The 26,875-nt window shown below is 39.9% G+C and overlaps 1 protein-coding gene across 3 annotated transcripts in view; it reads left to right on the top strand.

Moving 5' to 3' along the window:
* Positions 1 to 26,875, top strand: part of MACROD2 (mono-ADP ribosylhydrolase 2) — an 888,004-nt gene that overhangs the window by 594,112 nt on the left and 267,017 nt on the right. For all 3 annotated transcript variants that reach the window (XM_075147699.1, XM_075147698.1, XM_075147696.1), the window contains exon 7: positions 2,047 to 2,077. In XM_075147699.1, the coding sequence (XP_075003800.1) occupies positions 2,047 to 2,077 (31 nt within the window). The remainder of the gene's footprint in view (positions 1 to 2,046; positions 2,078 to 26,875) is intronic.

Genomic DNA, 26,875 nt, shown 5'->3' with positions numbered 1-26,875 from the left:
ACAACACACAAATTAGCAAGCTTAAAGCTTGCTAAACAGCCTCGGAGCAGTGTGTTCTGTGAAGGAAGATGAACAAATGCCACAAGCGTCTGCCGTGCAATGCTGAAAATGCAGTTGTTTAACCTTCTTTTCTCTGAGTAAAGCTGAAAAGGAAGCCCAGTCCCCTGGAGCCTCCCTTCAGGCACCCGGCTCCAGTGGCCCCAGTAAGCACAGCTGCGGTGGGAGATCTTGATGGGATGTGCTAGCCTGTCCCGTACTGCAGCGGCTGGTTTGTAAATCCCTTCGAGATCACCGTCAGGGCTTTAAGTAGATGCATCTCGCTCGGATGCCGTATCGGCCGGATACCCTTTGCTTGGTGCATGTGATGAGTTTGCAGCGACGCAGGGGGAGCCGGCGCACGGTGCTCCTTTCGCTGCCCGGGGCCCGCAGAGCCTCCCTGGCCCGTGATTCCCCGGCTTTGCCACCGGCGTGGGGATCTGAACTCGTGGGTGGTGCTGGAGGATCGTTTCCCCTTGCCCAGAGTTGTGGGGCCAGTCAAAGAAGGAACACGAATATTCTCTTACTCTTATCGGCCACAGGGAACAAGTGTCTAAAGCACGTGCCGTTACTTGACTGGCGGAAAAAAGTTGAACACAAACGACTTGTTGGGAGCAATTATCTCTGAATATGTGAAACTTCAACAGTGGTGAATTTTAAAAATCTGTTGCTAAACTGGACAAAATCGTCCTTTCTGCCTCTCTTATTGCTGGAGCATCTGTTGCCACCTCAGCCCTGAGCTCTGTAACTGTGTGTGGGTTTTTTCTTTTTTTCCTACTCCATTCCTCATTTCCTTAAAGAGCTGATTCATTGTGATTTATTGGGTACAAACTACAAAGCTAAGTATTTTTCAGGATGTAAGTTGTAGTGGTTGTGAGAAGGAATGAGACTATAATTCTCCCCCACTTTATTTTACTTAAGTATTTTCAGAGAGGAGGGGAGGATGTATTCTTTCCATTAGACCTCTCCTTTCTTAATCACCATTCCCTAATTAATTCCCTGGTTAAATATAAAGCAAGCATTAGCTTTGAATAATGTTTTCCTGTGTGATTAAGTAAAGAAGAATTCCTTTCTTTTGTATGATGACTCATCGCCAGGGGATCTGGAAGGGAGCCTGAGGGTGGATATTTGAGACTTCGGTCCCAGGTGCTCTTGTACCTTTGCGCTGTGTTCCCTGTCAGTCCAGAGGTGAGAGGGAAAGGCGATATCAACTGCACGCACAGAAAATTGTCTCTCCTGTGAAACCGTGTGCAGCTTTGGTTTCTCCTGGTGGAAAACTGACTCTGGCTGACGGAAATGCAAATCTCTAGACAACACGTACAGCTAGGAGAAAAGTAAATCGTCGTTCTCGCTGGCCCAGCGTATATAACCATCTTTTATTGCATAATGCATTTTCTTTGGTGTCCAAGCTGACCCAGAAAAATGTACCCTTTCTTTTCACCCAGCACCTTCTAGTTCCTCTCCCTGCACCAGTTTGCAGCCTTTGACTCGTACCAGTACAGCTGTGTTGCAAACCACATGTCTGAAAGAACCGAGGTTAAAAATTAAAGGCTCTGAAACAAAAAAGGAGGTTATAGTGAACACGGGCATGGCAAAGAGGCAGGGGAGGGCAGGGCAGGGTTTGAGCTGGCCGAGCTTATTTTACTACTGAAGAAACATTGTCTAACTCTACCCAGAGAATATGACTTGTTTTCCTACCGTACTAGCTTATGGTGTTAATTTTTAGCTCAAAGGCAGTTTTAGTAATGATTCTGGGTTCAAATGTTGCTCATAGCTCAAGATGAGAAAAAGAATATGGCTTTATTAACATGGCAGCAAGGAAAACAAACGGAATATGTTTCACGTAATGACATGAAAATGCCTGTCAATTGAATGCTGTAACAGTGAAGGCTACAACATGTAATCTCTGGGTGTTGAAAAACAGGCAGTTAAAAATACCCTTGGTTTTGATAAAAAGTTCGGCAAACAGAAATCCCACTGATGTTTTTTTTTCTTTCACTTGTTTTACAGGCATTTCCCTGTATTTCAACAGGAATTTATGGTAAGTAAGACCTTGAATGTCACTTATTGCTTACGCAGTTTTTCCTATTATTACTATTTTAAACAGTGATATTTCTTATCAGATGTCTCGTCAGTCATTTTGGCTTGCGAATCGATTTATACTGCGTTAAATAACAGAGACCCAAAGCCTTTGACCGTGACTGAATACTAGTGTGCTGATAAGTGGGATGCTGTTGTGCAGCCCTTAGCACAACCCTGAGCCTGGGAGCCGAGGCCCACAACTGTGATTATATTTCTGCAGCTCCGGTAACTCTTAAACACGCTGCTGTGGCTTCAACAGGGAAAAATAGGATTTTGGCAAAATCTTCCATCCAGAAGGCAAGCAAGCAAGACTCCTCAATGCCCAAGACTGGGGAAAAAGTGTGTTTTTTCCTCAAGCAAACTTGCAAGAATAACATGAAATTGTCTTAGCTCCCTTGAGTTGTCTTCCACATTTTTAGTTTATTAATTTACATGCAAATTAATACCGCCTGAAGAACTCGAGGGAAAGGGTTGTTCTAAAAGTTCGTCACTTGCTTTGTTGTAATCTTAAGGCAATCCATCACTAATAGTCAGCTGCCTTTTGGTTGACATTGTGGAAGATGCGGGCATGATATTTGAAGGAGGAAAAAGACAAGCTATTTGGAAAAAAAAATGGAGACATTTATGAGAGGACGTGCAAATTTACAAGGGGACGAAAATATTTTTTCATTTAAAAATAACGTCAGCTGATTTTTCTTTTGTTTAGGTTCAGTAAATGCATACGAATGATAGTAGGTTGGATTACTTGCACAATTCAAGGGTTTTCGAGAAACACGCTAAGCAGCAATAAACAAAAAAATGCAGTCATCACGTACCACCATAGTATGGCATAGCTGCTGCTGCATGACAATAACATATAGTAATTTTTAGATAAATTAATTTGAGTTTTGATTAATCAGATGCTGCAGATGCAGGGAAAAAAAAAGTGACAGGAATATTTAGGGTGGTTTCATTTTTTTCAAGGACCTCTTATTTAAAATTGATTGTTTGATGATTGTAAATCTGAATTAGGCTTCAGAAGGTAGAATCTAAATTACTTTGGGTGCTGTATCCTTTTCTACTTGAACTGCATTTTCATTATTGTAGAAGAACATGCAGATGCCATTTCCACAGACACTAGAAGTCACTGAATGTGAATCTGGTTTCAGATAAAGCTCTGCCTTGGTCCTCGGTTCAGGTCCCCCCCTTGACCTTTCAGGGGAGCTCTGTGCATTTTAGTTCTTGACTCTTTGGCTTAAATCTTGATCTTTAACATAGACACATTTTTGTTATTAGTTGACAAAAACAGGCAAGACATGGTGTAAATATATGGAAATTACTAGTAAGTGGAATGTACAAATAATAGTTCATTTTATTTTAGAATTGGCCTCGTTAATAGAAAAGGTCTCAGCAGGTGAGGAATATGGTTCCCTGAAGTCAGTAAAAAAAAATTGGAAAGGATCTCTGATAGGAATCCTGAGTTTTCTTTTCCTAAGGCAACGGATACTTTTCTTGAAGTTACCATTGATTTTAACTGGAAAGCTGTGGCATTACTGAAACATTATGTAGTGTGGCAGATGCTTTTTCAGTAATTGTTTGCTGTTTTCACCTTTGGAAATGAATTAAGACACATTTCTGCTAAAATACTCTGTTTTTCTGAGGCTGCTTTTTTTGTTTGTTTTGGGAATGCAATCTCTAATTGATTTTACTGTTTACGTTTTAAGAAATACTTTCTTTTCCTCAATGAAAAAAGTACCTTATTTCCAGACTCTCAGACGTACTGCCTGAGAGTAGTAATTAAACAGGCAACCCTGCATCAGGCTTCAGGTGTCAATATTTTCAAGAATGTTTGATAGCAGTCGCAGTGCTAAAACTGTGCTGTGTGATGTGTTTGAGGTGCAAAGTACACCCAAAACCCGCAAAGCTATGCTTTCGTCTTTCTGGTTTTGTTGGGTTTTTCCCCTCTATACATGCACATTCCTTTAGATAAAGTCAGCGTCTAGACAAGCACGTGGATCAACTTCATTCCTGGTGGCCTAACTGATTAGTATTGCTTTATGTATTGTGCAGTTAACACTGGGCTATCTCAATAAAATGTTACTGAAGGAACATACAGTCTTGATTTTTCACCTCAGATCCATATGAACAAATGCTGTCCCTTCAGAAACCCTTGGCTGAGAATTGAGTTTCACCTCCAAATGGAAGTGGACAAATTTGCAAGGGATCAACTGAGTGTATCCAATTTAAGAATCTGGATTGCGTTCTGCTCCAAATTCTTGTAAATCCTTAGATTGCTTGCCTTTTCTATTATTATTATTAGGAGAGACTAGTCACCTCTCTCTGGAGAGCAATCCTTTCCTGTTTGCATCACTTCAGAGCGCTCCTTTTCTCCCATAAAAAGGAAACTGGGAAGAAACAAGCAAGCAAGCCCCTTTCTGAGGTTTTGGCTAAGGGCAGGTTGCTTTTCATGAGCAGGGTGTTGGATAGAGGAAAGGTCTGCCTTTCCTCCCCAAATGCTTTCCTGACGCTCCATCTCCACCCATAGCAGTGTGGATGTTCCAGCCTGAACAAGTTAAAGCCCCGAGAAGGCTATTTGCCATTAAGGCACTGTGCCAGGAGTCAAAACTTGGATTTTAATGTGCTCCTATTTAAAAAGCGCTGGCAACAAATTCGCTCAGGAGGGATCTTTGTTTTAGCAGTCTGATAGCTTCAAATGAGGGATTAAATCTTTTAAAAATGAAGTAGAAAGCAACCGATGCTGAATGTCTGTAAGGATTGCAAAACAAGTAAGGGTCTACCTACAGGCACTTTGGAAAAAAAGAAGTGTTATCTTTTCCTAAGAGATCCCTCTCCCCTCTAATATGCTCATAAACTGATAATCGGTCTAAGAAAGCAAAGGTTGCGAAGTCTCATATCCCCATGGATCCTCGGGTTACTCTCTTTTTTTGCAATAAATGCTTTCCTTATATCAAGAGCGTGAAGTTTCATAAACAAAACTGCTTCAGGAGGAGTACAGAGGACTTGCGTCACTCCCATATCATTAGGGAGGTACTGGAGTATCAAGCGACAGATCCTCAGCGGCTGTTCAATGATACTCAAACACGAGGGAGAGTGCAATCTGAACCTTATCACAGCTTTTTTAACTTTTCCAACTGGATTTTTAGGCATTTTCTTACATTTTGTCTCTTTTCCCTTTTTCAAAGCAATTTTACTATCTGTTTAAAAAAAATTAAGACGTGATAAAAATAAATCTACAGACAAATCTGTAGGGCAAAAAGGGTAAAAAATGTTATTTTAGGCTGTAGTGTGTCAGATTTCACCTTATACACAGTGAATCACCATTTACACATCCACTTTCCCCATAATTACCATCTTGTTATGTCTGAGGTACTGCCAGAAGGGGGGGGGGGGGAAGCGACTTTCTTCAGTAGATTTTATGGAAGAGCACCTCATTATCATGTCTTTAAGAAGCTATCCACAGATTCTGGTGTTTGCAGCCTGCAAAGTGAACAAGAATGTCTGATACGGTGCTACAAACCTTAGGAGCTGCAAAATTAAAACAAGGCTCTGCAGATGGATATGAGAAGACAGGAATTTTCATGTTTGTCACAATACTCTGTTGAGAGATAATTATGGGGTGGACTACATATGGAAGGAGTTGAAGATGTTACGGTCTATGCACACCTATTTGTTACCTTCTTACGGTTATTTTACAGTAATACAGGCTTTGGCTTCTGTTCCTAGATACTTATGTTGGCAACATAAGCAAGTATTTAAATGTTATTTTAAACTTCAGGGAGGGGGGGAAAACTTTAAGAGAAATCTCCAGTTGGTATTTCCTTTGTCTCTACATCAGTGTAGCTGTATATTTTACTGTAGCTTGACTTTCACTAAAATGGTATCGTCTATCCTTTCTGAGAAAAAAGATAATGGCAGCTCTTAGGTTTTGTTATGAATGTGTATTTGCATTTCTTTTAAAAACACAGAGAGAAAGGGAAAGAAAAAGACCAAAAGCCATGAAAGTGCAGAATGTCTGCAGTGATTTAGGAAGTGGAAAAGGGCAGGTTCACCACATTTTAAGCACCTTTATTGCATTGGAGTAAGACTTGTTTCTTTTAGAATCAGGCCACTTATGCTTACTTGTAGCTTTTGGCCTGGTCACGGCAAAACATTGCAAGATTAGATTTATGACGTGTTGCTAAAGGAGAGCCTGAAAAGCAAGCTTAGAAGCAAGGAAAGAAAAAAAAGACAAGAGTAAAGTACGCAGTATGTATAGAAAATAGAAGCATATAATAGGTTCTCAGGGCAGGACGCAGGGGAGTATCACAGATCCTCTGTGCTGCTTTGTCTTTATCTGGGGAGAGAGGTCCCTCCGTCTCGTGCCAGCTCGTGCCACAGATGTCCTGACCTCCAGCGCGTCCTCCTCGGTATCCAAAGAATGATTCGTCCTGCCCATCCACAGAGGGCTGGGAGCGTATCCATCAGCTCTTCTCCCTGCAAGGTGATCCAAGATAGATTATAACAAGGGATTAACCGACAGGTGCGCTACTGAAGGATTATAAAAGCCCTCTGAAAATCTGAGTCAGAAGACGAAACCAAATGTTTTCAAAGGCAGAATAAATTCCTGACACAGGGCTGAAGGTCGAGGCAATCTATTTCCATCTTTTCCATCTGTTTCTTCTCATTTCTGTTTCTTTCATTCCTAAGATACGTATTTCTTTAATGAGCAATTCTAATACGGGTTGCACTGTCATCTTTCCAAGGAAGGAGTTAGCTGCAAATTTTTCAGAGCCACTATACGCACATGTATAATAAATAACCATGAAGGAGGCTTGTATTTATCTTCAGTCTGGTGCTTTGAGTCCCTGTAACCATCACAACAACCTGATGCTGTACATAATCATCAGCATTTGAATGTTGTGATGTCAATTACGGTGACCTAGGAAAACGGATATTATCATATAAATTCTCTGTGATGGGGAAAAAAAAAAAAGAAGATGAAGTCCAGTCGGTCACATAAGGAAAGTTCCCATTAAGAAGATTGTCTCTTAACTAAGGCAATTTTTTAACCTGATCAGCAGCTCCTCATCTCTCAATTCAGACTGCATCAACTTTTTTGACACTGCTGTGTGGTTTTAACTGTCATTTTTTGTAACTCATTGGGAAGTTAATTGTATTTTGTTATTTACTTCATAATTTGTGTAATGTAATATTTTAGCGAAAATGAAGATACACGAAAACTAATTTTTTGATGCTTCTTTTGGGACTGATCACCAGTTAACTGAGATTATTATTAAAATTAATAACAGTAACAGCTATGAAATGATTATTATAATATTCAGGTAATCCTAGAAATCTAATTACTACTTGTATAAAAATTTGTTGCATGCATTATTTAACAGTGTTCTTATTTCAGACAGTGTAGTGTCCATGATACTAATTTGTCTCTTCCCATATTTTTAAATACTAAAAAAATTATTACTGGAAAGTGTAAATCGATGAGCTCTCAACAGTCTAAAATTAATTCATATGACATATTTAGCAAGGAGAAGCTCAAACTGGATTCCAGACGAGAGAGTTAATAAGCTCTCTTTTTCAGTGGAAATTGGCGTTTTATGGATGTTGTAGTTAGACTATCTAGAATTTTATCTATTCTGAAGTTCTTGCTGACTGCTCCAACTTACAGCTTTTCCCCTGAATACTAGAGGGCAAATCCTGTCCTTCATTAAAATGGCGTGTAGTGACTGTCTTTAAAAATTTCCCTTCGAAAGCTTAGACTGTTGAACACTGTTGCCTCATGGCCTCGCTTTTTGTCTTTTCCCTTTTCCTTTTAGGAAGAGATAGAGTCTACGTAGTTACTTTTTTCTTTTTTAAATCGGCAGAAGCATGGAGAACTTAAGGTTTTGTAAAATCTGGAAAGCCTGGCTCCTTTGTCAGGCTCACTCTCTGGATTTGTATTTGCATATATTAATTGCCCCCTTCAGTCTTGCAACTTCTGCCCGCACTCGTTAACGTCACTGTCTTGGTTCTGCTCTGCAAGAAACAATTGTTTGTGTGCTCCCTTGCTCTTACTTCATGGTGGCTTACACCTTGAAACTCCTAGCGTGGCTCACGTCTGGTTGCTTTTGCAATGAGCTATATAGATATCTGCAGACTGTTGCAGAAAAGCCAGTAACGTCTTCAAAGGCATCAAAAACACATTGCACTTTGGGCGCTTTTCCCCTTTTTCCTTTCACTTTTTGTAATTTTTTTTTTTTTCCGGGCAAACTATTCTGCAAAGCATAAAAGAGTTGGAAAAGATCTCTGGTATTCAGAAAACATATTGCTGATATCACAAACAAGGCTTTGGCTGGTCAGATGTAATGTTTGTCTTGATATTTGTGGTTTTCCATTGAAAGAATTAAGAATGTTTCAATTACCATGATGAAAGTTAAAACTCTGTATTGCTATGTACCAACAGTATCACTTAATTCCCTTTTCTAAATTTTCCTGGCTGATGTCAACAAGATAATCTTATGTTTGTTCTATGGCTTTACAATCAGGAAAAGCTAAAGCTCTTTGAAGCTTATTTGTTGAGAATTGAATTTAAGTAAGAAAATAAAGATAAACGGACCTTGTCCTGGAGACATTAAATTAACATGATACATGAAGGATAAATTACTTCTTGGTAAAAGGCCCGATTATCGCTAGCCAAAATTTTTCTTGCCCCTTCCCCCAGAAAAAAGCATATCTCTAAAAGTAAACTTGGAGCCCAATCTATTAGTGATTTCCCCCGTTTGCATTGGCATGAATGGAACATACCGCAGCATGGGGGAAGAATCCAGCAGTAGAAAGGATGCCCAAGTTCAAAATTATGCAGTTTTGCTTTATTTAGCTTTAAATGTATATAAAGGAATGAACTGGCCCAAGACAACTTAAAAATTACTGCCCTGAAGAGTTAAGAGGCTGCTATCAACCAGTATAATCATTTGGATACCTATTCAGATAATTAAATCAACCAGTTAAGTGTGTATATTGCTATTCATGACGACTACTCTACATTTATTTTTCCTCTTGAGAAGTCAGCATTCAGAAGCAAAGACAAAGACGGTGCTCTCTTAGGGTTCTCTGAGGCCCTGAGTAGCCTCATCCGAGTTTGAAATTGTTCCTGCTTTGAGCAGAAGGTTGGACCAGACGACCTCCAGAGGTGCCGTGGCCCTTCCAACCTGGGTTTTTCTGTGATTGCAAGCTGCTTAGATGTTTGCTTTGTTGACAAGTGAGATTCACATCAGGGAATCGCACCATTACTTCAGATTCCTGAGCACTGTCGTCAGGTGCTATAGCAAAGCAGGTTTTCTTTGCAAAAGGAGAACATTGTGTTCTTGTGGGTGTCTTTTATAACCGTATTCGTGATTAAATGTAGTGTGACAACTTGGTAATTATAAGAACATCTTTTTCATGCCTTCCCCATTTCTACAGAAAATGTTGTATATGAAGTATGTTACCTCTGAGTTTTAAACACATCGTAAAAAGACAGACAGCTAGTTTAATGGTTTCAGTCAAATTTCATGATGCAACTGAGCTTCCTTGAAAGGAGGAACTTAATATAAAATTAATCTAGTTAAAGAAGAATAGATGTCATCTTGACAGCTGTAAAACTACTCCTGGGTTTGAAAACTTGCACTAGATGTAACGTGTGTCGTATTAGCAGTGATTTCGTTTACCCGTGCACGGTGGCATAACTAGTCTTGTATGTAATCTTAGTTATACAACACAAATTCGCTATACTTTAGCAGCTAGAAAATGATCTAAAAAGTGCCTAGGGTAAGATTTTTAGTCCTAGATCATCGCCCACAATCATTGTAATACTGTACAATTGTTTTATCTGATGTTTACAAATGAAAACTCTTAAGTGTATTCAGTTAATATTGAATCCCACCCACAGCTTAAAACTTACTCTGTGAGAACAGAATAGTCATACTAGTCTGTGCTTGTGTGTCCTTAAGTAGTTGTTGAAAGCCCTGAAAAACTAAAGTTGACTAGGAATATCATTAGTGGTGTGACGTATATCAATTAGTTTTACTGCAAAGGTATTAACTGCATCTTTTTGGATTTCTGTGACTGCATTAGATAGTAAATGCCTTAGGAAAGCAGCTCCTCTTTCTCATTCTTTCCTTATTTCTAGTGCACAGTGATAGGTCTAGCTAGGTCTGGCCACAGAATATTGTGAAGCTGCCCCTTATTTCTCCTATTTTTTGTTCTCCATAGCAGACATAGTCTCTTACTGTGTATTTATACAATACATATATCATAATGGGCCTAGTCGTGTTGGGAGACCCTAAATCCTACTCCAGTACAAACACAGAAAGTCACAATATACATAAATTTACGTTACCAAGATCATCTCTCATTCATACGTTTGGTGTCTGAAGGTCGCTTCAAGAAGTGTGGAAGAAGTATGTGTGAGAATATCGGGGCTTTTAGGTGGCCTGTGAAAGGTAAAAAATGTATTGCGGTTAGGGCACATACTTTGTCTTTCTCCTGAAACGAAAGAAAAGATCAACAGAATAGACTTGCTATTCTGAGTCTCGTCGAAATACCTGAAAGACAATTTAAAGGTGTCTCTGCCTCCAAGGGTCGTTCGCTGTGTTGTCCTTTTTTCTGCATCTTTGTTAGATAGGAATGCTACCATATATCATTGGAAAGGGCAACTGCCGCTGAGGCAGAAGAAGAATAGCAAAGTCGGATGATTCAGAGTAATGAATGACTAATCCTGTTTCTAAGCCAGGATCCTGTTCGTAAGATGTATTCTGCAGTTCTGCACACCGCAGATCTTGGTGGTGGTTGTGTAAATGGAAGGCCACCTTGGACCTGGAAGAGAGTTGTGCCTTTTTGTCTTCAGAACGTGTTTAAAGCCATTGTGTGCCGCTGACTGTTGGAAACACTTTCACCTTTCTTCTGTCTGAAGATGTGATATACAGTGAATTACAACAATGGAAGGAAGCACCTATTACAGTGGTCTGCATTTTCTTGAGGGAAAGGGGATTTTTTTTAAGTGAAATTCTAAGGTAATAGAAAGTTAGATTTGTACACATGCTTTGAATTTATGCAACTTGAGTAATTTGCTGGTGGTTGTATAAAATGAATTGCCTGCATGCGTTGTCGGGTCTGAGGCGTTATTTCTCAAATTCCATATTAATAATTATTAATAAAAAATCGGGTCGTTGTGGAATTGTTTCCTATTTCATTAATCTATCAGAATCTGATTATTCAATTTAAGCTAGTTGTCTATATTAATGAAATATTAAACAGCTTGTGAGAACATGTGAGGCTTACTGCAGAGGAAACGCAGCAAAAGTCAGAATTTACCTTTCTCTGAATACTGTTCAGGAGGAAGTTTGAATGCTTTTACGAGCTTCTGTACAGGGCAGAATTGCTGCTGGTTTTGTTTACTTAGCGATAATGGTATACGTATTAAATTTGGGCTTACTCAGGGCGAGATGTTCAGAAACAAATGTGCACCTTGTTGAAGAGTGTTAAGTCAGAAGTTCAGTACGTCTTAACAAGGTGACTACAAAAATAAATGTGGATGGCCTTTTTGTGCACCAGGCAGGCAGGAGAGAAGTCAACCGTTTACTGAAGAGCTGGTTAGAGACGGGGGTGGGAAAAGTCACCTTCTGCTTTAAAATACGCTTTGGGTCAGGTTTCTGCTCAATAAAGCTGAATTCAGTTTATTTCTGAGCTGTCACTACTGCAGAATAGCACCGGTTCGAGGGGTATTCTGTGAGAAGACTAACTGTAATTGGCAATCCATTTCTTCATTTCCATGCTATAGCCAGCCTTGACAAATTAATCACAATCAAATACAGGCTGCGGGAAGGGGGCGACCTATGTAGCACAGAAGAAAAATGAGGCCTCGTGCCGGCCTGACAGACTAATCTTTCAATTCACCCCGTTAGACTGAACGAGGGGACTTGTTGGTGTGCCTGTCACTAGCACCACCCATAAACAAACCGTTCACTCTCGGCGCTAGGGTTTGGCGGGTGCGATAAAGGTTATTGAGTGCCACCCGGCACCTCGTCGATCACTGCTGTGGGATGGGGATCACCTGGATTAGTCCTGAGGAGGAAGAGTCACTGTGCGGTGGCATACAAGATCCCTGGAGAGAGCGCAACCGAAATCATGTTGTGAGGAGTGATTTTGATTTTGTGTCTGATGCCACAGAAACCGAAATGGCTCCTTGGTTTGGGTGGACGTGTTATGGCTACTGCACAAGAAGCCTGTCACAGCAACGATTATTGCTAGCAGGTCTAAGCGATGATAACTAGTCTGTGAAATTGTCCCAGGGCGTAGGACCTAGGTTGGTTCCAGATGGAAGGATAAAAACGGCAGCCTAAAGAACTAATTTACTCTGTCAGCCATGGCAAAAAACTTGAGATCTTCCGGGAGATGTTTTAGTTAGCTTTCTTCTTACCTACTTCTTGGAATGATGCAGCACGTGTGTGGCTTCTAGGGCTATATTTGGAATATGAGACCCTACTTTAACCGACTTCCTCATAATAATGTTCTTTATACAATTACTGCTATGATTGTAGGTTTTCATCTGGTAACTAAAATGGAAACAGAGCTACATTCACGCTGGAGTAAGTCAATATACCTTGGTTTCAGAGAAGTTATAGTGGTTTGCACTAGCTGTGAAACATTCCATTGCATTTAGAGGAATAAATCTAGCTTTTTGTAATTGACCCTATTAGCTTTGACTCTAACTTCATTGACTTCAGCAGAGGAGAAATCTGGTCCAACATATCATACCTTTCTTACAATATTCATTTTGGGCAGAGAAGACGTCGTTATCTAACTTTTTCTTGAAAGAGTATCTAGCCCCTTGGAAACAACATTACTTTAAAGTCTGATTTGTAAGTGATTTGTGTGTGTCTCTCTTTTTATTCCTTTCAATATATTACTTATATACAAGAGTGGAGTGCTTGCTTTCCTATAGATTACTAGGTGATAAACGGTATCTATCATTTTCCAATTTAGTTTTGGACAATGCAGTGTATCACTTCCCCCCCCCCCCCCTTCTGTGATGTTTGAAAGAACCCTTTAACAGAAATAACGTATAATACTATTTATAAGGTAATAATTTACTGTATGTGATGCTGTGGCACTGGAAGACTTTCTGTCCCCTTCCATTTTTATTTCTCTCTGGAATAAGAACATTAAACCTTCACTTTCAAGGAGTTGGAAGTATCCCATATGGAAAATATCGTCTTTCATCACACATTGTGACTTGTTCTGTCAAAAAACAAATTCTGGTTTACTTAGTCAAATTGAGTGGCACGTACAGGTCACTTGCTGAGGAAGGATCCTGTTCAATGTGCATAAATGTTATGCCGATCCTGCATGGGGAGGGCCTGGTTCAGACATCCCCGAGCTAAATAAGAGCCAGGATAAATGTCAGCACATTGTTTCAGCTGGCAGCCAGGTAGCATGTTTTCTGTATCCATTTTCCTGTTTCTCAGTTTTTATGATCAAAAGCGTATTTCTAAAATGGAGAAGATGATAGTGTGAACTGTTGGGCATTCTGATGAGAAAAATACAGAATAGGAAGATCTAGAACCTAATGCTAAAAAAACCAGTTGCATCCTTAGGATGAGAGTAAATCGACTGTTCCAGCGGTGACCAGTCTGTGGTGTGTAGTTTAAACTTTATGTGCCAGTTCATTATCCAATGTTGGAAAAAATGAGTATCAGTTTTATGCAGAATGCATATCAGCGTAAATTGCCCAGCGTAGGCCGTGAGCTGTAGACAGTGCAATCATAATAGCTTTTCAACTGATGCAGTTTCATGGCTTCAGAACATTAATCATTTTCTTATGCCTTTAATTACTGTAAGGTAGTTATACTTGTGTCCATAATAGGTGCCTAAACGTTATGCCACTGATAGGTTTTTAACCATTCTTTTTGTTGTAGCTAGTAAACACAAAATAGCAGACCATTATGAGTCCAGAACATTATATTTTTTTTTTGCCGAGTGCCATTAGGAACATTACTGCTGTAAGGCCAAGAACACTTTGAGCTATATTTGCTAGCTGATTGTAGTCTTCTATGTTTGGTTGTTTGGTGTTTTTTTTTTTTTCCTGGCTTTAGCGATGAGAGAAAAGAACAATACAGTTGTTCAACAGGCATTGCTTAATTAAGAGAAGATTATTTTTGTCCCTTTTAGAAAAATAAAGCCTAGTTCCCAAAGTGAGAAAGAAAGGAAAAGTTGCTGCATTTTCCACAGTACTAAATACAATATAGAAGAAAACAGTGATTCTACTTACATGCTGACCATGCTGGTCAGTGCTCTAGGAATCTTCTATTTTACTTTGCTGTTGACTTCATAAGTTATAATTTACTAGTTTTCAGTAAAGCAATAGTTTACTGATATGTGATAGGCTTTTCACAAAGGAAGATGTGAGACTCAAAGCTCTCTTCTAATCGAAGCTGTCAGCCATGATGCAGGTAATGAGGATGCATATTAGCAATGCTTCTGTGTCGTCCCTAATGAGGGTTTCAGGTTGTGGAACCTTGTAATAGTCTCGCTATTGTGTGGCCTGATTAATGAGTTGTCACCATTTTATTGAATATAGGTAATCAGAAGCAGTGATTGTATTTACCATGCTTGGCAACCAAGGAGTGGAGAATGTACAACTGACAAACTGAATGTACAAGAATGTCTAGCTGCTTAATTTATGTGCATACACAAGGTTTTATCAACTCCCTGTGTATATTTTTAGTTGATGTTTTTCAAAATTGTGTGCAAGTGACATGGAAATATTTAACTGCTCTACTATTGAATTTCTTTAATAATGCCAGCGTATTCAAAATTGACTGACCAAGGGCGGTCAGTGATGTTCTAGTTGTGGAATTTCATGCATTTGATGGTAAAGAATTAACTTCTGAATCCTTCCTTAGCTTGTTTCATGTTTTCAGGATTTCTTTTCCTAGTGGTTGACCTTCTTCGGAGTTTCCCATGTTGATTACTTGGCATTTATGCTGACCTTAACTAAGCTGAACATTTTCTGAAAAGGAATAGATAGAAATGTTTCTCCATCAGCACTTATGCCAATAAAACATAGACTTGTAGTTCATGTATTATGTTTAAATTACATAGGATTTCAAGAAATTACCTACATGAAAAAAATTACATTGGATAATGAATTGTGTTTACTTAATAGATAAATTTTCACAAATTAGCGAAGTTTCATGATATCAAAGCTTCCAGCTACGAAGGGGTCACCTTGATATTTGCACTGAATATATTTCAGGCCTGGCTCCACATTTTATCATTCTTGGTGACTTAAGTTTTCTCTTAGCTCCACAATTTTTTTTAATCTACTTATTTTTATTATTTGTTTTTATGACTCGTACTGTCAACATATTTCATTGGTTTTCTACTTAGTAAACAAAATGGTTCCTCCTGAATTTCATGTGTAGTCTTAATTTTGTAAGTTTTAATGTATGATCCCTGCTATTTAGGTTACTCTGTATTTATTGCTTGTTTTTGTCACTGCCTGCTTAAATACATTAATGTCTCTGGATCGCTAAATTATAAAGCTCCTATCTTCCCCTAAAGTGTCAGAACTGATGATGAAACTCTCTTCCTCTTCCTTCACAACAAATCCAAATATCCACTTAGTAAACACTAGGAGGTAAATCGTGTGCTTCAATCCAATCCTGAATTATCTGTCTATAATTTTCAACGCTTAAGACAGTATCATCTCATTAATACGCATTGGATACAGTTATTTAAAAGATGCTTTGCTTTTAAAAAAAACAAAACTCACCACCACCAAAACATCCAAGCAATCCTATGTAAGCACTATTTGGCTACTCCAGTTCCACCTGCTGTGAGGGTGCTTGGCCTCCAACAGCTCGCTGCCGGTTCCCTCGGCCGGCCCGTGCCAGGAGTCACAGCCGCCTCACGTCTGTCCGTCCGCCTGCTTGCATGACTGCTTGCTAACCTGTTTCAATCCCAAGGAGCGTGGCTGGAAAGAAAAAAACCTTAGACTGAAGCTAACCCACCCCACGTGGTTTGGACTAAAGCAAAGGATGTTCACGCAAATGTTTCGGCCAGCAGGTCTGAGTGTGGAGTAGCTCCTGGGGGACAGAGATGAGCTGCTTGAGGCGATAGCATCTTCACTTGTTAAAACTGGATTTAGAAGGTGATGTCTTGCCATTCTCTGAACTTGCTATGTTAAAACTAGCGTGCGGGCTTTTTTCATTTGTTTACTGAGTTTTCTAAAGTACCTCGATCCTTTTGAATCATCAATTATTTTCAGTGTGTACCGGGTGGTATTGTCCCACTCTTACATACACAGAGCAGGAGAAAGGTATATGTGGAATCTGATGGGAACCGATAGGAAACAAGATCCATATTAAAATTTCAGCACGAGAAATGTCCCAGAAGCTCACACGTGCATCGTTTCCTCCTTTGACTTGGCACTACACTGCACACTAGCTCTTTCTTCATATAGTGTTCTAACTAGTTTTGAAACTGTTTGCATAAGGTAGTCTGACTGCTATCCTTAGCATTTTCTTCCCCTTCCTGCTCTTTCAGTCTGTATAGAGAAATTTCTCCCAAATTCCTATTGCAGAGGGGGTTTCTTAATTCGAGTTCATTTCCCTTCTTTTGGTGTTCGTGTGAACTCAGATACCTTGCAGCAATTAGTCTTTCTGTTGGTTCAAATTCTTTTGTGTCTTAGAGGTTTAATTGTAATCTCTTGTTTTCTAAGGAATACAAATCCTCCTCCTTTGACCCTTCTGAATTTTGGAGATCCTTCCATTCAGACGTACGCCACTTTTTTTCTCTATTCCTAGAATACTTTTAAGTTAAATACCGAGTGCTGGACATACGGTGGTTTTAACATGGCTTGATTAGTATCTATTACAGTGTTAATATAATTTATTTTTATTTATTGCTAATTATTTTAGATAGCAACTGCACCGTTGTTTGCTTTTTGAAATAATTTTAAGTAGTAATGTTCAGACTTCCAGTGGCATAACCCTACAAACTTTGTCTGTTATTCTTTTCCTTTCTCCAGGTAGTTACCGTAAGTTCAGTAGCTTTTAATTGTATAAGCATCAAGCTGCATGAGATTATTTTGCAAAGCTCATATATAAATATGTATAATTCAAATAACCGTAGGTATTGATCCCATTTGTTTTGACTCATCAGTACTGTGAGTTTTCTTGCTTCGTTGTGGAGGTCCTTTCTTTAGCAGTTGATTTGTAAACATCAACTTTGTTTCTTGTAGAATGACAGCCTGTTAGTTTTGTAAATCTAACTAGAAAAGTCTCACTAGAATTGCTCCCCCACCCCTCCAAAATAACGCTGGTCTCACCAGCATAATTTTCCATTCGCTGCCTTTTTTATAGTTTTTCTGCATGTTATTGTGACTTCATTTTGCAGGTTTCCAAATTGTGTGTTTCGGTGAAAGAAAAATAGAATAGTTAGAATATTCTATGACACAGAAATCTGTGGTAGTATGGTGGCTTGACCCTGGCTGCCCACCCAGCCACTCTCTTACTCCTCCTCAGCAGGACGGGGAGGAAATAAGACGAAAGAGCTCGTGGATTGAGATAAAGACAGGGAGATCACTTGCCAAGTGCCATCATGGGCAAAACAGACTTGACTTGGGGAAAATTAATTTATTGCCAGTTAAAATAGCTTTGGGTAGTGAGAGACAAAGGCCTTCCCCGCACCCCTTCTTTCCCAGGTTCAACATCACCCCCAAATCCTCCACCCCCTCACGCAAGAGGAGCTTGCGGAGCTGTTTCTCACATTTATTTTTTGTCTTCTTTCCTCACTGCTGGGCCCTGTTTTGCCCTTTCTAAAACCAGCTCCCCCCTGAGGCGCCGCTGGCACCGTGGAGGGTCCGGGCTGTCCCCTGTGGTGGGGCCGCTGGAGCGGGCCAGAACCGGCCGGAACCGGCTGCGCCAGGCACGGGGCCACCCCGGGCTCTCCTCCCCAGCGCCCCACAGCCCCCCTGCTGCCGGCGCCTCGACGCCTGCACACAGTACAAGAGCAAAAACTTATCCGCAGACCAGGAAAGTTTATGAAGTTTTATTTTAATTGAGACACGTTCTTTGCCATCTTGTCTGTGATCGCTGCAGTGGGAGGAGGAGAGTTTGTGAAATGCCTTGTTCTGTCCTGAGGCGTAGAGCTGGGAAAGGCCCTTTTTCCCCTCCAGGGGTAAGTCCTGTGAGGAGAGCTGAGGTAAAACCGCTGTAAATCTGCCTGAATTGCCCTGACTTCTCTAGATTTTGTCCCACACAGTGATAATTTTCCCTCCTTCATGCAGTTTTAGGGTTTTACTGGCTTCTGTCCCCAGAGATGTGAGGAAGACTAGATAAGTTGCTGAAATAATCCTGGCCCGACTCAATATTGCAGTGGTATTTTTCACAATCCGGAGATGTGCAGCCGTTGTGTTAATGCAAGCTATCTTCAATGTAATTGTATGTATAGAGGGGACCCTTTGATCTGAGAAAATTAATGGAAATCACATTAGCTAAAGCTGCTCCGTAAGCTCGATTCTAACGTGTTCAGTTTCGACTGTGTAAAAAGCTCTTTTGAAGTGACCCACCTTTTTACGTTTCCCCTAATTAAAGATCCTTTATTTCCCCTAGTTTGCTTCGTTGCTTAATAATCAATGACGTTTCTCCGTCCAGTAAGTTTAAATGCTTTTCCGTATGCCTGTCGCTGATCTACCTGGGACGTCGTGTTTCCAAGAGGATTAGTTGTGTTTGGCTGCGGCGTGGAGTGTGGAGGTCTGCCTCAAAAGTGTCGTTTTGCCCAGGTGTAGGGTGGGTCGTCTCATGCTGAGATTGCTAAATTCAATAAAAGGCTGGAAGAAACCACCCCTTCTGCTGCCACATGGCCACATTTACAAGGAAATTGAGGTGGGAGGTCAATTTTCACTTAAAGACTCAGGTTGGAGATGCCTAGTTTTTTAAGTGGAGGTCTTTAAATCTCGCTTATTTGACAGGTGGTAAGAAATTTACATTTAAATTGTCCAGATCAGCTTCTTATTTGTACTGGGTTGTTGGACAAAAGAAATTTCTTAGTCTTCCATATCCTTCGCTGCTTGATCTAACCAACCATATAGGCTCCTTCTTTTCAAATATGGGCATTGCTTCTGACTACAGTAATTGTAATTTGCGTGGGCATTTCTCTTTCCCCTATATCAATTTGAATAGTGTTCAAAATGACATGGAAAGCGTGTTTGTGTGGGGTTTTTCCCCTGAAGAACAGCCTCTCGCAAAATGAAATCTTTTTACTTTAAAGCTGGATTTACCAATGTTGGTCTAACCAGAAATGTTGATGTTTGTTAAACCTTTCTAAACATTAGGAATTTCCATTACCTGCTAAAGCAGAACACATTTGCTTGTATAAGGATTTAAAAAAACCACAAAAAATAAAAATCACACTGACAACTTGTCAGAATACATGCTGAAAATGCTACAGTGCTGTTTAAAACAAGTGTTAATAAGACCTAAAGTTCATATTGACACTAAATTGGATTTGAATTTGTGGGATTGGAAGTGCCATTAACTAGTTATTTAAGTTCCTTTTTGACTGAAGTGTGCAAGACTCAGTAAATGCATAATTGTGAGTGAATTGCAAATTAGAGATATTAGCAGAAATCATATTTTTAAAAAATACTTGTTTGACACAATTAATGCTGTGATCTTTTGATACACTGAAGAACCTGATGAAATCTGGGATATTTTGTTGATCAACTAGTGATGTTGGGTTTACAAGGCAACCGATGCTAGGGGCTGATTGTCAGTCGAGAAGTGTTGCAATAAGGGGGTGCTAATGCGGATATATGTAATTAGCATGTGAGTGAATGAGTCCTTAAAAACAGAAAGAAGGTGGAAGAAGAGTCAAGGTTTTCCAAGAGATTATGATATTTTTGTATTTTACCTGTTAATCGTTTGTTCTATGCTCTTTAGCACGAGGACTTGCTAAGAGTATTGGAAGTACGAGATGCACAGTTGTAACACTGATTTCAGCAAACCTGTTTTAAATTTCAAGTTTTCCTTGTCTTTGCTTTAAACCAGTTTTCCTATTAATCCAATCCCTAAAACTCTTTCTAATCACATTTCTCCTTTTGCGTATACTGCTGTGATCTCAGGTAACAGAACAAGTAAAAACAGTTTGCAGTGCAGCACTGGGAGGAAGTCTGAATAGCTGCTGGTGGCTTCCACGTAATTTCTGTTCACAAAGTTGCTGCAATACAGCCTGAAATGAAGTTATGCATCTAGAGTAGATTGGCTGGTTGCTGATACATACGGTAGCATAAAATCAAATAAGGCGCACTGTGACCCTTGCTGGATAAAAAGGATATGTATTTTCAGATGGAGCTCACCGCTTGCCAGGCAAATGACTTCTACAGAAACGAAGCAGCATCTAGGCAAGGAGGAAAAAAATGTTTCCTCTTAAAAAATTAATGCATAAAATATTGAGAAAGTGCAATGATGTGTCAAGTCAAACATCCTGCACAAGCACTTGTTTTAGCAGCATTCACGTAGCGGGTGTTGAAGTAGTATGAAGTGCCCTACTGTTCAGTGAAGAACTGAAGCCATTAAGCATCCAAAATGAAATGCACTCCCCTCTCTGTTCCTCTAAAATATACTAGCATTTTTGAACTCTGGATTATCTGGAAATATTTCAATTTTGAGCTGTTGTAGATTTCCTGAATACAATAGCTGCTGGACTGTGTGACCCTTTAGTATGGTTTATCACTGCCTGAAGCAAGAATGGAAAAAAAACCCACAGTGTGAATAATATACACAAACCAAGAATCAATAATGTATTTGTTAAAAAGAGTAAACTAAGTAGATTAAGTATATGTCTCTTGCTTTTTCACCCAACCTGCCCTATAATGTTTTTCCATATATGTCTTTTGGGGAAAAAGATAAAAGAACGTCTTTGTTTCCCTTTTTTTTTCCTTTTATTTTTTTTTCCTCACAAGGAGCGAGTATATGTAGTTTCAGCTCATTTTCTTTATGTGCTCTTAGGAAATCTTTGATTTCTCTTAGAGAGGAGATAAAAACTGTGCTCCGGTAGAAAAAATGTCAGATTATTTTGTTTGTTTTTGTACGTGTATGGCCTTCACCAAGTACTCTGCTGGTTTTAGATAATCCAGCTGGGTCCTTGGGTTGCATCTGTCAGAGCAGATGCAATTGAATGTGGTGGAAGTGATTTAAAGGATAGAGCTGGGCTGGCAGCGCTGGCTGTTTTCTTTATGTGACTTTGTATTTTGGTCCATTACCTATGTATGTTTTATTCCTCTGAAGTTTCTCAGACTTTTTAATACTGTTATCTCCCTTCATTTTGCTGCGGTAGCTTGTCTTCCCTCACGTCCCTCATATATATGTGTATCCCCAAGTCCTTGTACTTGTAATTCTTGTCACAATGTGCTGCCTATTCTAGTCAAAATACCGAGAGCTCCGGCAAAGCCCACAGCCTTGACATTGCCTCTGCCAGATTCAGCCCTCCTCCCCAAAACCCTGCACCCCATCTTGTAGCAAGAGGTCCTGTGCTCCCTCCCTCTCCTCCTCTTCCTCCACCCCAACCTGCTGCACTTCCAGCGCATTTTCTGAGCTCCCACTGCCTGCACAAAGATCCTGTCAGCAAGGAGAAGAAAGAGCCTCTCACAGCAATTTCTCCCCCTTCTCCCCCTGCCCAGCCCGTAGTGGTAGATGCATTAGTAGACATCAGGGAGTCCAGCAAGGAGAGGCACACTGAGAATATCTCAACTTCAGGCGAGCCTTCAATTAGAGTTTGCAATCAATTGCAAGGTGCATTTCCATAGGAAACCGGGCTCTGCGAGGTCCAGGATGGTTACTTTATTCCTATCGCTGAACAGCAGATCTCGGAATGCTTAGGCTTCCCTCAGTGCTTAGGGGGACTGCGTGTCAAGGAGGGCCCGGGATAGTGTCAGTAAAGGTTAAGCATCTCACTGCATTGAACCACATTTTTTTTCAGAAAAACTGCCAGTTTCAAGTGGAATTTAGAGTGTGTGGGTGTGGGGGGCTTTGTTTGTTTGTTTATCTCTTGCAGCATTAGCAAGGCACTTCAGGAAACTAAGATTGATTCCCTACACATTGCCTCAGTAGAGAACAAGGCATTTTTATTGAAATCAGTGGGTAGAATAAATGTTTAACCTTGTTGGAACTGTAACTACAAAGAAGCCAATATCCCATTGCTGTTCAATTCGGTGTATGATGGGAGATTTCACAGTTGACTAGTGCTTTACATTTTGTTTCAAATTACTTTTGCTGTATTATGTTGCCACCCTAAAAAAACAACTTGCTTGCTATATATGGATAAGTAGAAGATTAAATACTCTGCATTAAGGAGCTCATGTACACTTTGAAACCTCTTTCAATTAATGTTTCTCTGTACAACACTTGTTTCTGGAATAGCAGTTCTGGATATGGTGTAGAGTGTGTTTTAAGAAGAATGATGTGCTTGAGCTCATGAACAGCTGCATGCGTGTGTCTGAACGGCTGTGTAATTTATGTAAACGTTGCATATACACTCTCATAGGTAGATTTTATAATTGAGAAACTACCTGCGTAAGTAGATCTCTCACTTGCATTTCCACTGTATATACTTTCTCTTTCCATATGAGAACGCGAATTGACAGGAGTAGTGAGATCTTTTCCCTTTCAGTGTTGCCGTGGTATCTTTCTGCTGTTTCCCCTATTATGCTCAGCTTGAAGCCTTAATGTTCCACATGGGCATTAGAAATACCCTGACAGACAGAAAAGCTCCATCACATAGCACAGTAAACAGCACAGCTCTGAAGCAGTTTGCTTCCCAGAGAGTCTCTGAGTATTGCTTGCTATATTTTTTTACAAGACTGTTAGAGAACCCATTTATCCACGATGTGGTCCCCCTGCAAGCATACCCTATAAATGCTGGAAAAAGAATGAAACCAAAATCTTGACTTCCAATAAAAAATCTACTGACTGCTGCAGAAAAGTGAAATTCTTGCAAATATGCAGCTCTCCTGCAGGATCCCAGTATAATACCTCCTGCAGTAGGAAGCTCTATCCCTCTTCAGCAGCCTAAGTGTAAATGCATTTTCAGTAAAACTCCTCCCCCCACACACACCCCTTCCAATGCTAACAGATATCAATCAGCTTGGTAAACTTAAAATCTAGTTTTTCTTTAGTGGAATCCTAAGACCTTGTTAGTGCAAGTCTCTATCTGCTCACATGACCTAAATAATTATAGCATTCACCTATATTCAGCTGGCACTGTTAAGGCAATTGTATGGCAGGTATTTTCCTGATGATATCAGTGTAGTAGAGTGTGACGTGAAGCATGGTATGATATCATGTGTTTCAGGGAAACAGCAATGACGTGTTTTTTCTTGCATCTTAGCTACCTTCTTGTAACTGACCTCTCTTCGACTGCAGCCGTAAGCTGAGCCCAGATTTGCAACTCCTACAGAAAAAGCGGCTGAGTTGTAGATGATGAAGGTGGATTGCCGTGCTGATCGGACAAGAGACCAGTCTCAGTCAGCAGAGCAGTGAGCGCACACTGGGCATCTTTTCTGACAAGCTGAGGCTGAGCCAGCCCTGTTGTCAAGAGAGCCAGTGCATCTCGGCCTGCAACCTGTCTTGGTTTTGCTGACTTGCATGAGGTTTATAATGTGCCCTGGTGCCAGCATTGACTCTGGTTGACTTAACCAGGGATCACCGAGTTACCCGGTGCGCTTCTGTGGATGAAGAAGGGCTCTCCATCATTTCAGTACTCTACCTGCTTTGTGTCACTGCATCATAGCAGGGACGTTCCGTTTCTTGCATTAGTTGCTAGATGCTTATTTTGGGTTTATTAACTATCTTCTACCAGCTGCCTCTTTATCACGTCAGCGATTATTCAGGCAATCATTCTTCAGGAACTGTAGCTGTTGCTGCTGAATTTTTTCATTCAAGGAAAATGAAAAGGCAAGTTCCTTGCTTGAGAGGAATTGAGAGACATATGATGATTTCTTCAGAAGAATGTTTTGTTTATGCATTTTGAAAATTTCTCATTTTCCTTTGATGTTTTATATGCATGCTAATTAATTACTCTCGCATAGTCTATAAGGGATACAGTGAATATGTGCAGCTTTGTTTCTTGGGATAACTGGAGTAACAGAAAGGTTACTGGCTTTTCACAGTACTTAATTTCACTGTCTTTCTGAGAGTTATTTTTTGAGTGGACAGCAAATAAGGTTTTCTCTGGCTGAATGAGTTCAGTAAGGCAAGGTAGGTTATTTAGTAAAAGATTCATGGCTCTTCTCTTTAGTTTTCAATGCAGCTGATCCAAATGAGGGCACTTCCTTTCCAGGTTGCGAGTGTCCACAAAAATGATTAAGCTAGCAACTTGTCGGCTTGTTTATCTAATCACCACGTGATCATGGTTATATTAAAAAAAAAAGGGGGGGGGGCGGGCAGAGGAGGAAAAAAAGCTCAAAAATAGCAACAACCGGAGCTTGTTGGTAGAACACTACCATCTCTGTTTCTAAAGAGGCCAGATTTACCATGGTAATGGGAATCAACCTAGCACGAGTGATTTCATTTTGACTACTAAAATATATCTTTGACAAGATGATCATATGGGATCAGTTGCAAGATTGTACTGCTAGTTTCACAGCTGAAGGACAAGTGAATATATTGAGTAACCCCACCTCAGGCATGCTGGGCTGTGCGTCTGATTTGTATCCTTTTATTGTCATAAAGTGATAAGAATGAAGTGTTATGATTAGTGTGTTGTCAATAGCTAGCCTTAACCTACGTGACCATAATGAAGCTCCGTTATTCACACGTCTGTTGTGATTCAGAAAGCATTCTCAGCCCTGATAATAATACTGGGTTTCAGAACATGTATGGAATAAATGCATAGTGCCTTTTTTTTTTTTTTTTTAAACAAACCTGGGAAAAGTCTTTATTTTCCACACCATCTGGTGCTGATGAGTCCCACATAGCAAATACTTGGTGCATGGTGGAAATCCCTGTCATGCTCACTGCAGAGGGGGCTTTGGTACACTTCCACAGTGTCAAAATGTGACTGTTGAGCCTGCTATTTGAAGAGCATCCTTCATATATTATTAAACAGCATTGACAAATACATAAACTAAATAAATGGAAGTTATTACATTTTGACAGTCATGTTGATTAAACAATGGGACTCGGGTTTGATTTTAGAACATGGGAACAGTCTGTAAACTTGATGTATGCACAAACATGCCAGCGTAGATATTTTTCTGAGAAAGTACGAGAAACACATAATGAGTATTTGTTGATGTGCATTTGGTTCTTTTCATGATTTGCTTCAAAATGAAACCATTAAAACTGGCAAATAAGAATATTAAGATTGTGATGAGCCTTTCAGAAACCATAGAGAAGGGAGAATATTTTAAATGAATAAAAACCTGTCTAGCATTTAGGCTGTGCTAACAAAAAAAGATGCAGACCCTTTTTTACCAGGATGAGTTGATTTACGGAAAACATTAGGCATCTCAGTTAAACTGGTATAACACTTAACCCTGCAGCTCCTGAAGTGATTTTCTGGATTGACATTTGCTTGTTAGTATTATAACCTGACTGATACAATCTGCTATCATCTTCAGCTACATCATATTAAGGGTTGATTATTTAGTACTTATGTTTTATTAATGGGCTTTTCATGGGGAGGTGGCATTACCTGATAATAACCTAGACATTTTTAATAAGATGCAGCATTGGATTGAGCACAGTAAAAGAGACCGATAAAGCTACCAGCATCTCCATACAATTTGGGAGTCCCTTAAATAGATTTCTATTAATTTTATCTCACAAAATCCTTGTCGCACTGTTATTCACTGAAGAGCTCCTAGTATACGGTTTTCAGATACTGCACAGACAAATTAGGCATACAGTAACAAACATTCACAGTAGTGTGAATGTTTCTCTGCTAAATCCCTCAAGCACAAAAGGCTGAGCGTTTACACTAGAGGGTCTAACAACAGGGAATTCGTCACATATTTTCCATATGTTGATGAAACAGGGGGACTTACGTTCTTACCAGTTGCTTTCCAGGGGATAAATACAAAATGTAAGGGGAACTTCAATGTATATCTCTACAGTTACTATCTTTCTCAGTTCTCCTCCACACTCTCCTTCTCTAAAACAGCATGTTTATTCAATATCGGATATTTTAAAATAATTTTGCCAGATCTTACCATGCCTTCTCTGGAAAATTATGACCATGATGACTGTGACAACTTGCACTGTGTACGGCATGTTTCATCAGCCATTTTTCAAGTCAGTGTTACAATTTCCAGGAATAAGGTGGTAAACTCCTGGAAAGAGGTGCAGAAGCTCGTAAGTTTGAAGACCTTTAAAGGCTTTCATAGGCTGTCACCGTGGGTAATATCTGTGCAAGGACATACCAAAAGCAGTAGAGTTCAGATGAGGTATATTTTATGTGATGGTAGTAGGATGGGGGTTTGGTAGTGGGGAGTATGAAGGCATAGTCATTCCTCTTAGGGAGTGAATGTAGTAGTATATACACCTATTAGCAACATGCAAAGAGGAGGAGAGGAGGTTTCTAAGTTCGGCTGTGGTTTGACTGATGCTGGTACCCAAGTCAGTGTTAAAGCTGGCAGCCACTTTTCTAAAGGCGTATACAAAGGCAGCTGTCTTGTCTAGAGGGACGTTTTAGCTGTGAAGCAACTGGGCAAAGACAGGAGAGCTTTCGTAACAGTTTC

The sequence above is a fragment of the Calonectris borealis genome, chromosome 3 (genome assembly GCF_964195595.1).
Source record: "Calonectris borealis chromosome 3, bCalBor7.hap1.2, whole genome shotgun sequence".
Taxonomy (NCBI): Eukaryota; Metazoa; Chordata; class Aves; order Procellariiformes; family Procellariidae; genus Calonectris; species Calonectris borealis.
Note: the sequence above shows the minus strand (reverse complement) of the source record. Positions and strands in the feature narration are given on the sequence as shown.